This window comes from Sinohyriopsis cumingii, chromosome 13 (assembly GCF_028554795.1).
Source record: "Sinohyriopsis cumingii isolate HCF-2022 chromosome 13, ASM2855479v2, whole genome shotgun sequence".
Classification (NCBI taxonomy): domain Eukaryota; kingdom Metazoa; phylum Mollusca; class Bivalvia; order Unionida; family Unionidae; genus Sinohyriopsis; species Sinohyriopsis cumingii.
Genome location: NC_142973.1, coordinates 55,025,191 through 55,040,384, shown reverse-complemented (window position 1 = coordinate 55,040,384; position 15,194 = coordinate 55,025,191). Strand labels below are relative to the sequence as shown.

The following is a 15,194-nucleotide window of genomic DNA, read 5'->3' as shown; positions in this document are numbered from 1 at the left end:
AACTTGTTGTCATTTTTCAAAGAGGTTACCATCAAGAGGCAACCAACAAAAACTATATGCTCTCTCTCTCTGTATGATCAGTTTGCTGAGAGATAGAAATTGACAGGACCCATTATGGGCTTTCAGATGCTATCCAAACACACAGAAAATGTCTGCAGTGGCCATTAAAGACTCATCCTACCAGTGAAGGCAGGAAAAGACATAACCTCACAAGCACATCCACTTTGCCAAAGGATGTTATTCGATCAGTGTATTCCAAACTCCTGCAGTATCAGTAATGGTTCATGAAATACAAGAAATTCTGGACTTAAAACATAACATCTCAGTGTGATTGTAGTGAAGTCACTGGGCTTACATGCCCAGTCTCCTTTCTTCAGTTTCTATTTACATAACATGACCTCACAAAGGAGAGAATTTTGTCAGGCCACTTGTAGCTCCAAAATGACAATTATCCTGATACATTCATGATAGCACAATTTCAGACACAGGTATGACCTTGTAATTTTTTCTAGATTCACCCTTGAAATGTTGTAAATGTTGGTCAGTAGCGGATCCCACAGGGATTACCCTCACACTTGTGAAAACACATGATTTTCGTTTGTGCTAACCAAACATTAGAAGTTCATCTTTCAGTCGAGCAGTCATCATGCTCCTACAGCATGTGTTAAAGTTAGATGCTCTTTCCTAATGTTAATGTGATTAGGGAATGTATTTGAAGGAGAAAGGAAATTTATTAGTAAATTATGTTTCTCTGATAATACTTTCCCAATCCCATTACTATTAATCCCTCCCACCCCACCTTGCAAAAAAGAGCATCCTGTTACAGGTGACACTCAAGTTTAAACTGGTTACATCCAGGATATGTTGGCCACAAAATGGGAACAATGGGAGTTAATCTGTTTTGGTTACTTCCCTTAGTCTACAGTATAGATGGAAAAACCTTTATTTTTTGTCTTTAAGAGAGGGTTGGATTATGTTTGTCTCTTTTTAATGTTCACTATCACAGCAACAAACATTCTTTAGAGGCTGTGTTGTGTGTTTGTCAAAATCTGAAATGAGAACAGATATGGGGATGAATATATTCTTCCATTTACACAATACAATACAAGACCGTAGATGTGCATTAAGTATTTGATGTTATAATCATGATTCATACTCATTCTTAGTGACCAGGGTTTATATTTAATACCTATTATATTTTCCACATTTTGAAAACCTAGAACTATTTTGAGATTCCCCTTTTTGCCAGGTTAAGTTAGCAAACTCGTCAACTTCATCAACACTAATGAAAGCTAGACTGTTTGTAATGATTTATTTTATTCTCACGACTAAAGGATCTGTGAACACTTTGTTTGATACATTTACTTAACAGTTATTGTCAAGTCACCTTGAAATCGGTGATACACATCAAATTATTTAAAATGCTGACTTTTGAGTTTGAGAACAATTCATTTTACCCATTTAATTGTTTGTCATGCATTAAGTAATGTACCAGACACCTAATTATCATTTGAACAAAAAGATCATGAACACCACTTGAGGGTGCTACATTTTTAGTACATCAGTCATGTGTTGAACAAAATCCTCCTGGTGCATAATCATTAGAGATGAATGCCTTTTATTTCCAACACAAGATGAATACCTTTTATTTCCAACACAAGATGAATGCCTTTTATTTCCAAAGACAAGTCAGAGAAATATCATGAATTATGCTATTAACAGTGAACACTTACTCACAGTAAAATCAGTGACATGCTTCAAACAATCTTTGACAAGCCAATTGTTTAAAGTCAGCAAGTTCACAAACAGCCTGCAGCTTGGCTTGGATTATAAAGTATGTGAATCCCAGATACAGATATTATGAATGTGTAACTGATATGATAAAATATTTCATCCTAATTTGTCAAATCTTGCTTTAAGTTGTTCAAATCATGTCTGAATGAGAAAATGCAAGACTGACCTTGATATTGATTACAACATGGAAATGACATTCAGTCGATGAAAGAAACTATGGCCAGTTAGATAATAGAAGAATTTGGTAAACACTAAATACTAGTACTGGTATATGTAATGTAGTGAGATCACAGGGTATAAAACTTGCAGAATATAAAGCATATGAACAGAATATAACCCCTTTCTCTTTTTCTCTCTATATCATTTTTTTTTACTTGCCTGCTAGAAATTAACTTCTTGGAAAATAGTGCCAGCTTGAGCTGAATTTTAGGTTGTCCCAGAAGTCAGGCAAGTAGATTTGTAAATTACTGCAGTATTACATTTGGCATTTGCAGTATTGCATTTGAAATTTACAATATTACATGTGACATTTTCAGTATTGCATGTGACATTTGCAGTATTGCATGTGACATTTGCAGTATTGCATTTGAAATTTACAATATTACATGTGACATTTTCAGTATTGAATGTGACATTTTCAGTATTGCATGTGACATTTGCAGTATTGCATTTGAAATTTACAATATTACATGTGACATTTTCAGTATTGCATGTGACATTTACAGTATTTACATAATCTTTTATATGTAATCTTGCAGGTGAATTGTGTACTGGTAGGTTTTGATATGCATTTGAAATTTACAATATTACATGTGACATTTTCAGTATTACATGTGATATTTTCAGTATTACATGTGACATTTACAGTATTACATGTGACATCTACAGTATTGCATGTGACATTTTCAGTATTGCATGTGACATTTACAGTATTGCATGTGACATTTGCAGTATTGCATTTGAAATTTACAATATTACATGTGACATTTTCAGTATTACATGTGACATTTGCAGTATTACATGTGACATTTACAGTATTGCATGTGACATTTACAGTATTTACATAATCTTTTATATGTAATCTTGCAGGTGAATTGTGTACTGGTAGGTTTTGATATTCATTTGAGTTACTACAAGATGATGAAAGCAGCTACTTATGCCAGAAGGAAAGATTGTATATTTATAGCCACAAATGAGGACAGTCATCTCCCATGTGATGGAGATATTGTTATCCCAGGTGAGTTATATGTAGCCTTCATCTGTCATTGTCAAGGTCTCACAACTTACACTGTTTTTAAGTACTGTCTTGGATTGACTTGGGGATAGGGAGGGTGTACTAGAGACAGAAAATGTGACAGTGAGTGGTAAAGTGTTTGACTCCTAATCCAGCGGCCATGTGTTTGATACCTGCCCAAGCCAGCCTTGACTTGCTGCCTTAGTGTGTCATTGGGAAGACAGTTAGCCCCTATTTCCTTGGCATGAAATTGTTAATAATGTATTATAATGTTATGTCTTCCAGGTCATCTGGGAATATCTGGAATTTGAGACCAGACTACTGTTCTCTGGACTAGGCAACCAAGCTTTTGGGGTTCAGATATATTAAGCTTTGATGTTTTTAAACTTTTCCCACAACAACTATTAGCTGATAAAACAACTGGCATTATTAAACAACAGACTAATCAGTAATCTAATTGTATTACATTGAGTTCCAGATTTGTTCTCATAACAATTATTAGATGACAAAGTAAGAAACATTAAACAACAGTGACTGTAAATACAGGTTATCAACACAGTCTTAATCTGTGTGCTTGTGTTGCATAGTTGAAGAATATGAGATTTCATGAGACACAAAGTGTGATTCATTGTCCATTAGCTATCAAATGAGATGCAATACATGCACACATATCAAGTTATTGTACTGATGATGTGTTATTATATATCCTAAATAATTATTTCATAATTAAAACTCAGGTTTTTATGTTGTTCTTTTTTTACTTTGATCCAACCATCTGCTCACATGTAGCTCTTTACTTGGCCATTGTTTGGTGACATCATCCTTGACATTGTGCAGTTTAAATCTGTATTATCTACATTTATGTACTGTTATGTATATTTGATTTAATTATATCTGATTTGATATAATTTCTTTCAATTTAATTGTCAGTTTTTTTTTTACAAAAATTATTTTTCATTACATGATATTGTAATGTAAATTTATTCACTAGAGATGATACTTTTTATAGAAAATAGTTTGACCTTGACTGTTAGTTTATAAACCCCAGGTGTTGATCTAAATCCTGACATTGTTTCAGAATTTGTAGCAACCTTCGTAAACAAGTTCTATTTAATATTAAAATGATTGGTTGTTTCCAAGGTCATGATGTAACTTTGTCTTTAAGATATAAACAATTTTTTTATATTTTTATTTCTTAGAGTAAAAATTATTGGTGTTTGTCAGGGTCACACTGAGTAAACGTGATCTGTAACAAGTACTTGTTTCTATAAACTTCCAGAAGATGATCACGTGACTCTTGTTTACTTGTTTACATTTTAGAAAGCCTATATAACCCATGTTTTGGAGAATTAATCTCAGTAGAAGCTGGGCTGTTATACTGTTAGTTGTATGCTGTGCTGTTTGGAGTTATTTCAAATTACTTGGATTAAAAAGGATTAATTCTAGAAAATATGTGTGCTCATGTAATATTGTGGAACAAAGACAGTTTTTTATACAAATATATTCAGCTATCAGAAACCTGAGTGATAATTCTTGTTTCTACAAGGAACTGTAAATGTCAACACTACAGATTGCAGCATACGTCATCATCTTCCATCTCGGATTCTTCGTCGAGATTTGAACATGAAATCAGTAGAACATTTTGTTATTAGGACTACTAAAATTATATATATATATATATATATATATATATATATATATATATATATATATATATATATATATATTTATTTATTTATATTTATTCATATATTCAGCTGATTTTTTGGCGAAATTATTTCCAGTACTGAGTGTGAAATCTTTAATCAATCATTCTAGAATAGACCTTGAAATAATCAGAATTTACATTACTCCTGCTGTCAAGCATCCTAGAATAGATCATGTAAGACTGGGAATTTACTTGGATCTTACAATTGTGCATCCTTGAATAAACGAATAGACCCTGTAAGACTAAGAATTTCTATGATATATTGATATTAAAAAATTGGACACTGTTGACAATAACTGCTTAAAACTTAAAACTTTCACATTGGTTTACTCTGTTACATAAGACTTCACTTGTGCATCATGGAAAAGACAATGTATGACTAAGAATTTACATAATCCTGCATCCTAGAATAGATCATGTAAGACTGGGAATTTCCATGAACCCAGCAATCATGCATCCTAGAATAGATCATGTAAGACTGGGAATTTCCATGAATCCAGTAATCATGCATCCTATAATAGATCATGAAAGACTGGGAACTTATGTGGATCTTACAGTTGTGCATCCTAGAATAGATCATGTAAGACTGGGAACTTATGTGGATCTTACAATTGTGCATCCTAGAATAGATCGTGTAAGACTGGGAACTTATGTGGATCTTACAGTTGTGCATCCTAGAATAGATCATGTAAGACTGGGAGCTTACGTGGATCTTACAGTTGTGCATCCTAGAATAGATCATGTAAGACTGGGAACTTATGTGGATCTTACAGTTGTGCATCATAGAATAGATCATGTAAGACTGGGAATTTCCATGAACCCAGCAATCTTGCATCCTAGAATAGATCATGTAAGACTGGGAATTTCCATGAATCCAGCAATCATGCATCCTAGAATAGATCATGTAAGACTGGGAACTTATGTGGATTTTACAATTGTGCATCCTAGAATAGATCATGTAAGACTGGGAACTTATGTTGATCTTACAATTGTGCATCCTAGAATAGACCCTGTCAGACTAAGAATTTACATGAATCCAGCCACATCATCCTTTTACTCTCCAATCAAGAATGAATGGGCAATCCATGTTGTTTTGGAGAAACGTTTGATTTCATTTATCCAACCCCTTTCCCATCCGACTTTCCCCATTCATCCAACCTCCTCCCCTTTCAAATCCCCTTCCATGATGGACTTGCCATTTGATTTGGAGAAGGCAGGAAATTTTTAGATGGAGATTGTTACTTGACAAGTAGACCGTGGAGATAGTTTGTATGCCTGACTCACTGGGAGGTTTTTACTCCAGGCTGTTTCTGGTACCCAAAGCCAACTGGAAACTCAGACAAATTATAAACCTAAGCTAGTTTAACAAATATATAGCCAATCTATGGTTCAAGGCAGCAAGATCAGTCAGATTTTAGGTAAAAAGTGATGAATTTGTGGTCAGTTTAGACTTAAGCGGGGCCCCGAGTGGCCGAGTCGTCTAAAGTACTCACCGTTACAGATCACTGCCATCTCACCTCTGTCTGCGTGGGTTCGAGTCGCTGGTTCGGCCTATGTTGGTATGTGAGAAAGCTTGCCAGTAGCTTCTTGTGGGTCAGTAGTTCTTTCCGGGGTTTTCCTGTGTTCTTCCTCCACCATTAATACTGGTCGCCATGTATAGCTTATCATGTGCTGTGAAATGGCATTAAACCCTACAACATAAACAACAACAACAACAATTAGACTTAAGCGGCACATACTTTCATGTCCACATGCACACAGCCATGTACAAGTTTCTTTGGTTTGATTTCTAAGGAAGCATTTATCAGTCTTAGTATCACCCCATGGCTTTCACATGATGACGTAAAGGATACTGTGACTTGTACCCAAACCAGCATTTACTGAACTTCAGTTCAAAATTAGTTGTTTGTCAAATCAGTTCTGAGAAAAGCAGTAAGCATATACTGAATCCCAATTTTATTTTTGTCTATTTAGGCACAGGGAGTATTGTTGCAGCCTGTAAAATACCAGCTAGAAGAGAGCCAATAATTGTTGGGAAGCCCAGCACGTATGGTTTTACACCTTTACAAAAACTTCATAATCTTGACCCAAGCAGGACGCTTATGGTTGGTGACCAGTGAGTAATAATTATGTTGTATATAAGATAAATATTACTTTTCAAGTCTGTCGTAAGTAAGATGTATTTACAGTAATTGTGTTCTGCAGAACATGTCTTGAAAGACTACTCCTTCTGACCAAAAAATCATAGATTCTGAAGACACATGGACTTTTGTGACAGGTCTTAACACCATATGATGCAAAAATTTGAGAATATGGTTTTTCATTAGCAGTAGTAACGTGATTTGTGGGTGTTTTCCCATAACACTTGTAAGTCAATAATTTTTATAAATTTGTAAAGATACTTTAGTGACATTTTTTAAAATGTTAATTAACTCTTTCCTCTGTTTCTACTATAACAGTTAGAGGACACATAATCTGTAATTGCATACCATGCATGTATCTGGAGTGAGACATTTAATCAGGTTGAAAGGTTGATAAATCCAGCAGTATATCAGAACAGCTAGTACACCACCTAGGGATATAGATATATACATTATAACATTGATTATCCGAACCCATCAGTGGACATATTTCGTCCAGTTAATTGGTTAACTTGATTTTTTCAAGTTTTGGTCAAAATACTGAATGGAAATATCTGGATAAAAATGGTCTCATAATTCTAGTTTATATTTATCAGTAATTAAATGTTTCTTAGACACTTGACATGCTTAAGAGCTAGACCTCTTTAAGATACATTAATCAAATATAATTCATGACTAAATTAGTGGGATTTGATCAAGGTAAACTCAGCTCACATAGATCCTGTTGTGATCTGTACTGGTAGTCTTTAACTTTCATCACCCTTTAAGTGACCATTGGTCATCGATTGACAGTTACATTGGCTTTGACTACAGAAATCCTTTGATTGGACCATTATGAGTCCTAATCATGCTCAATTAAGTTCAAATTTTTGTGTGACAAATTAAATATTGTCATAACGGCATCCACTTAGTGACACTTGGTGTACAAATAAGCTTTCTTTATCTCTCTCTCCTAATTACACATACTTTTACTTTGAAAAGATAATTTAGCTATTCATAATATCATTATAATTATATTTGTGTAGGGTTGTATTTGATTGTGTTTCTTTTTTATTTCTGTTACTACATTCGGTGTCGGCATCGTGATTGGCAAGTTATATGTTTATAGAGAACTAGTACTTCATATGAGCAAATAATCTGAGTAATCATCTCAAGACAAGTGACATTCTACTCAATATGATGCTCTGTTGGAGCACTATACTCAATATGATGCTCAGTTGGAGCACTCTATTCAATATGATGCTCTGTTGGAGCACTCTACTCAATATGATGCTCTGTTGGAGCACTCTACTCAATATGATGCTCTGTTGGAGCACTTTACTCAATATGATGCTCTGTTGGAGCACTCTACTCAATATGACGCTCTGTTGGAGCACTCTCTGTCTTTAATATAGTAAATAGCTATATCATCATAATAAGTGTATAAACCCACTCAGTTTACCTGCTTACCTTCATACATTAAATACAATATCTCCAAGTCAAAACCACAATTAGACCGGGCAGAAGTTGTTTTAAGGTCAAGTTTGCTCTTCTACATAATAAATGGGAGTATCCAAATATGGCTGTCAAAATAATTATATTTAAAGGATGGATGGAAGTAATCGAATGTGTCTGCCAAAATGGCTATACATAGGGCTTGGATATGAGTAGCCAAATATGGTTCCATGATGGTTACACATAAGGGAGGGATGGAAGTAACCAAATATGGTTCCATGATGGTTACACATAGGGGGCGCTCACCAATTAATATGTACTTTAGGGAGAGTGACGTATGTAAGGTGAAGTAGTTTGCATTTAAAACATGCACAGTGGAGAGAATGTTGGCATACCTATATGCTACAGTAATGTAATGTGGATGATATTTCTTTGGATATTGTACTTTTGGAAATTTTACATGATTTAAGCACACTGCTAACTAAAATGACTGCTCCCTTGTGTTAAAAAATCAGCCTGAATTAGTCTAAAGTACACTATACATAGCAGCTATTAAAATAGGGAAAATGAATTTTGCCAGACTAGACAATACCAGCTTCTGAAAGTGCAATGAATGAATTACCAAATATGTAAAATGTAAAAAAAAGTTATCGGCTCTTTTTTATACAATTTACCTCTGAAGTTCAGGAAGTGAAAATGACCAAGTAGAGCTAGCACTTTTTTGAAAGGTTCACATTTGAAGTAAGGCCAAGCTGTATATTCTATAACCCATAGTACACCCATCAATCATACATCAAAATAAAGGGAATTAAAGGTTCTTTTAATTATACCTAAGATATACAAGGTCTTTTTTAAATAGCCAGTATAACCAGTGAGGAAAGCTGGGGAAATTCTTTTTATTTAAAATCTTAACCCTATGGAAAATGCAAAACTGTATAGCACCACCATAAGGGAGGGATGGAAGTAAGTAAACCTGGCTGCCAGAAAGAATGGTTATATGTGGGGAATGGCTTGAAGTAATCAAAGGTGGCTGTCAAAATGTCTGTACATAATGAGTGGTTGGGAGTAATCAAATAGGCAAATAAGGGATGGATGTTCTATGTTGAGAGTATCTTGACTGGAAGTGTTCATTGTTTTCTAAGGTCTAAAAAATTCAAAAACCACAAAAATTGGTATCCCATGAAAAATTGTGATTTCACAGTAAATTGTGGAGTGATAAACTGGTGGGTGAATAATAACAATGAAACCCACACAAAAATATAAAACTAGGAAATTTACATATTGTAATTTTAATAGGCAGTTTCATTTTATTTTTGTATGCACAATTTCTTGTCTTTATCATTCAATATCTTGTCAGAGTTGGACAAAAGCAAAATGTGTAACAGATGTGAACATTAATGGAGGTTAACATTAATGCAGGCTAACATTAATTCAGGCTAACATTAATGGAGGTTAAAATTAATGCAGACTAACATTAATTCAGGCAAACATTAATTTAGGCTAACATTAATTCAGGCCAACATTAATGCAGGCTAACATTAATGCAGGCTAACATTAATTCAGGCTAACATTAATGCAGGCTAACATTAATTCAGGCTAACAACATTAATGCAGGCTAACATTAATGCAGGCCAACATTAATGGAGGCTACATTAATGCAGGCTAACATTAATGCAGGCTAACATTAATTCAGGCTAACATTAATTCAGGTTAACAACATTAATGCAGACTAACATTAATGCAGGCCAACATTAATGGAGGCTACATTAATGCAGGCTAACATTAATGCAGGCCAACATTAATGCAGTCTAACATTAATTCAGGCTAACATTAATTCAGGCTAACAACATTAATGCAGGCCAACATTAATGGAGGCTACATTAATGCAGGCTAACATTAATGCAGGCCAACATTAATGGAGGCTAACGTTAATGCAGGCCAACATTAATGCAGGCCAACATTAATGGAGGCTACATTAATGCAGGCTAACATTAATACAGGCCAACATTAATGAAGGCTAACGTTAATGCAGGCCAACATTAATGCAGGCCAACATTAATGGAGGCTAACGTTAATGCAGGCTAACATTAATGATGGCATTTTTTTCAGTGATATGCCCAAGAGGTAGTCAAATAAATTCATTGCAAAGTGGAGACAGTCTTTTAATAGGACATGGATTTCCTAAATTAAAAGGGTTGCTGAGTTTTTTTTAAAGTGGAAGTGGAGGTGGTCTTATCATCAAGAATGTGCTTATCATTGGAGAAGTATAGTCAGTGGCTTTCTATTGCAGTACAACCTGCCTTGAATTACCACCCTTTATGCCAAAATATCATTTTAAAAGAAGTAATACAATAATTGCTATTACCACATTGCTATCACTTTTCCTGGTGCTAGGCTCCAGTCCATGGCAAAATTCCTACTCCAACTAGTAATTGGAGTTGTTGGAATAAAACAAGTAATTTGGATGTCTTAGATCAAAACTAACATGATCTCAGTCTGTTGCCTTAGTTACTTCTGTTATTCATATGCTATTTAAAATATCATCTGCTTCCTTGGTCTTCATGTGTTTGTAATGTATCTCTGGGTATTTGATGATTTTTCACCTTTTAAACTGTCTCTTGACATAATTACCATCAATTGTATAGTATTTTGTGTTGCATTTGATGTTATCTCCCTAGTTCTTAGGTATTTTATTTTTGTTTTGTTGTCTCACTTTTTGTTAATATTAGAGGTTATTGTGCACTCTGTCACAAACTGCTGGAGTTTCTTCATTTTGTATCCCATCATTTATATCCAGTGTCAGGGTGCATATTACCTGCTTTAGATTTGTTCTGGTAGTTTTTGTATTTTCTTTCAGTTATGCCACATTAAGTTGGTAATAAAGGCTGCTTATGGACACTTGCCTCATCTTGGTCTCATGCAGTTTGTCTCTATATCTTATGATCAAATGAGTTGTGGGATATAGTTGAAAGCTGCCACACCTTTAGAGGTAGGAAGAAGTGAAGGAGGACCCCTTCTTTCCTGGGAGAGATCATTGGCATTGACGTAAGGAAGTTGCCAGGTCCAGTTAGGAAGGAATCCATGGCATTTTCTGTTGTAAGAAAGTCGCCAGCTTCTGTTAGGAAGGGATCAGTTACACTTTGAAAACTATAATGAGGTCATCAGCTCCCATGAAGATGAATCAGTAGCACTTCTGGTGTGAGGACATCACCGACTCCCATTTGGTAGGAATCAGTGATGCTTCACTGTGTAAGGTAGTCATCGGCTTCTGTGAGGGAGGGATCAGTAGCACTTCCTGGTGTAAGGAAGTCACCAACATCTGTGAGCATCTCTGGCCCTTCCTGTTTAGTGAAAATATGGTCCTCTTCTCACTTGGATAGACTTATGCAGAAATGAAGGTGGTCAGAGTTGAGTTTCCTGGATGGAGATACCTCGATCAGGTCTATGTTACCTGACCAGTCATTAGCGAGTGACATGTATCAATCAGCAATCGGTAGTCACCAGCATTGCAACAAATTCAGGCATCGGTTGTTGGTTATCTGACCAGGCATGAGGGCTTTGATCACTGGTATAGAGAAAGGAATCATGTTAACTTCCCCCTTTCTCAATGTTACCATTCAGTTCCTGCAATGATTATTCATCAGGCTTTGATCACTAGACTTTGGGAAAGGGATCAGCTTGACAATCCCCCTTTCCAAATGTTCTTATTCAATCCTTATAAGTCTTGGAGATTCCCACCACTGGTTGGTGAGGCTGCAATGCCTTTCTTTTCCCCCATGGCACGATGGATGAGCTTTTCAAAGCTTGTATGCTAGCAGACCAGACAAGCCATAGATTATCCCCATCCTCTTCTCCAGTATTGTTGTTGAATACAAGAAAGGAGATCTGCCACTCTACTCCAGCATCTAAAGAACAGGATAGTTTTGTTTTGCTCCATGATCGGAGACAGTACAAAAAACTCAGTCATAAAAGTCCATTTCTCCAAAGAGGGAGAAAAGAAGCCAATGTCCTGTCTTGCTTCATGTGCATAGACAGGAAAATTGGTTCTAGTAGACTCAAAATTAGTTACAGGTGGCTCATTTAAGGTCTTGAGGGGTTTCCATCATCCAGTATTTAATGACAGGTTGATGTGCAGTATTTACAGCTCCTGAGGTCCTGTTACTCAGATGGAAGACAGTGAAGTCAGATATGCTCCTCTCTCAGAATTTTGCTTATGTGATGATGAATTTTCTCACCCATGAAGGTAAAGTTTGTGTCCCATGAACAGGATCACACAGATTACTGTCTCTCACAGCAAGAATGTCTGCTTTCTAGTTCTACTAGGAGGGCTGCATATGTGGCCTTTCCATTCCTGGCAAACCAAACTGAAGACCTAATGAGATCTACTGTCAACTTGGATTCATAATTTCATGACCATCTGAGTTTGTGGCTTGATAAGGACAAGTTTCTGGCTCCTCAGATCCTTCAAGATGTACACAGATGCTTAAGATTAAGGCTGTGGTTCTAACCTACAGCCCCACTGGTCCTGTCAAGCTTGTGTTTTCTAACCTACAACCCTATTGGTCTAGTCAAGATTGTGGTTTCTAACCTACAGCCCCATTTGTCCTGTCAAGTTTGTGGTTTCTGGAAGAATCTTCATATTAACAACTGAGAATTTGGATGTTTTTCTAGCACATAGCATGATCACATTACACTGGTTGTTGTCTACCTAAGACAAAAGGAGAACCCATGCTCCTTTTCTTTACAAGAAAGTCTTGGACCACCTTCATTGGACATCATTGTTGGAAATCACTCTTAATGTCCACCGAATTACAGGCAAGGAAAATATGGACATCCTTTCTAGATTGGTGGGTGGTCATCACAAATTAGTCTTTGTACCAGTCTGTAGCACAGACACATTTCAGCTGGTAAACATTAGTGGACTTGTTTTCAATGAGGCTGAACAATAAGCTACCAATTGATGTCTCTCCTAATCCAGACCAGAAGGCATGGTTGTTGGATGCCTTCAGTCTGGAGTTGGACTTCCCACCTTTCACAATGTCAGAACAATAGAGTTCTTCAAAAGGCTATGGTTCCATGGTTCCATGATCTCAGTCTGTTGGCAAATGCTCACAGGAGTTAACACTGAAGAGGGGTCTACTGTCATAGCACAGAGGGTTCCTCCAGTACAAAAGTCCATAGATCATTGTTCAAGCAAGGTTGCAAAGTACAATGCCCAGGTTAGAAGGCAGTTGACTTCCAAGTTTATGATGCCATGGTGGGAATATTCTGTGATTGGTGCAGAGGAAACACCTTGATTCTTTAACTGCAGTTGAGATCTTCTTGTTTTCAAAGAAAACAAGTCATTGAAGGGACTGATTCTCTACTGGTCAAAAATAAATCTCAGGAGTTCAAGTTAAGCCATTTCTGATATTCTTCAGCTATAATATGGATGTCAGATAGATACTGTTTTCATCTAGGACCATCAAGATGGCATAAGAAGTCTCCTGGTGGAAATAGCTTGTTGATATAACCTTACATTTTGGAGAAGTAACAATAGCAAACATTTCAAGATGGCTGCCTTTTTGGCCATATTGGATATTAGATAGGCATCATTTCCATTTAGGACCAGCTAGAGATTGTAAGAAATCTTTTGATATAAGCACAATTTCTGTTTAGGACCATGTATAGATTGTAAGAAGTCTTTTGCTGAAAGTACAATTTAGATATGACAGACCATCTAGTAGCTGTAGTTACAAGAAAATTTTCAATCATATTGAAAGTCAGATTGGCGCCCATTTCATGTAGGAATTAACTAGGCATCGCAAGAAGTCTACCCCATAGTAATGTATCTTTCACTCTGTGGTGGCTCAATGTTTAGCATGCTGGACTCGTGACCAGAAGGATATGGGTTCTGATCCTACAGTCAGACCAATCTGGATTGGCTACTGTGATGTATCCTTGGGCAAGACACTTTAGTGTGATGTATCCTTGGGCAAGACACTTTAGTGTGATGTATCCTTGGGTAAGACACTTTACTGTGATGTTTCCTTGGGCAAGACACTTTACTATTATGTATCCTTGGGCAAGACTGTTTATTGTGATGTATCTTTGGGCAAGATAGTTTACTGCGATGTATCCTTGAGCAAGAGAGTTTACTGTGATGTATCCTTGGGCAAGACACTTTACTGTTATGTATCCTTGGGCAAGACAGTTTACTATGATGTATCTTTGGGAAAGACACTTTACTGTGATGTATCCTTGGGCAAGATAGTTTACTGTGATATATCCTTGAGCAAGAGAGTTTACTGTGATGTATCCTTGGGCAAGACACTTTACTGTTATGTATCCTTGGGCAAGACAGTTTACTATGATGTATCTTTGGGAAAGACACTTTACTGTGATGTATCCTTGGGCAAGATAGTTTACTGTGATGTATCCTTGAGCAAGAGAGTTTACTGTGATGTATCCTTGGGCAAGACACTTTACTGTTATGTATCCTTGGGCAAGACACTTTACTGTTATGTATCCTTGGGCAAGACAGTTTACTATGATGTATCTTTGGGAAAGACACTTTACTGTGATGTATCCTTGGGCAAGACAGTTTACTGTGATGTGTCCTTGGGCAAGACAGTTTACTGTGATGTGTCCTTGGGCAAGTTAGTTTACTGTGATGTATCCTTGGCAATACAGTTTACTGTGATGTGTCCCTGGGCAAGACACTTTACTGTGATGTGTCCTTGGGCAAGACACTTTACTGTGATGTGTCCTTGGGCAAGACTGCCTCTGCACTAAACAACTTACTTGTACTGCTGTGCCATAAAGTAGCAAATCAAACTGAACTTTTCATTAATTGTAGGAGTAGTGATGATGACAAGTTTTTCAAGATGACCACTATAGTGGC

General features: G+C 36.3%; 1 protein-coding gene across 4 annotated transcripts in view; it reads left to right on the top strand.

Annotated features, from left to right (window-relative positions):
- Positions 1-15,194, top strand: part of LOC149785598 (phosphoglycolate phosphatase-like) — a 36,559-nt gene that overhangs the window by 15,664 nt on the left and 5,701 nt on the right. For 3 of the 4 annotated variants that reach the window (XM_089979404.1, XM_089979403.1, XM_089979405.1), the window contains exons 6-7: positions 2,884-3,031; positions 6,711-6,852. In XM_089979404.1, the coding sequence (XP_089835530.1) occupies positions 2,884-3,031; positions 6,711-6,852 (290 nt within the window). The other variant, XM_089979406.1, reaches the window with a different exon arrangement.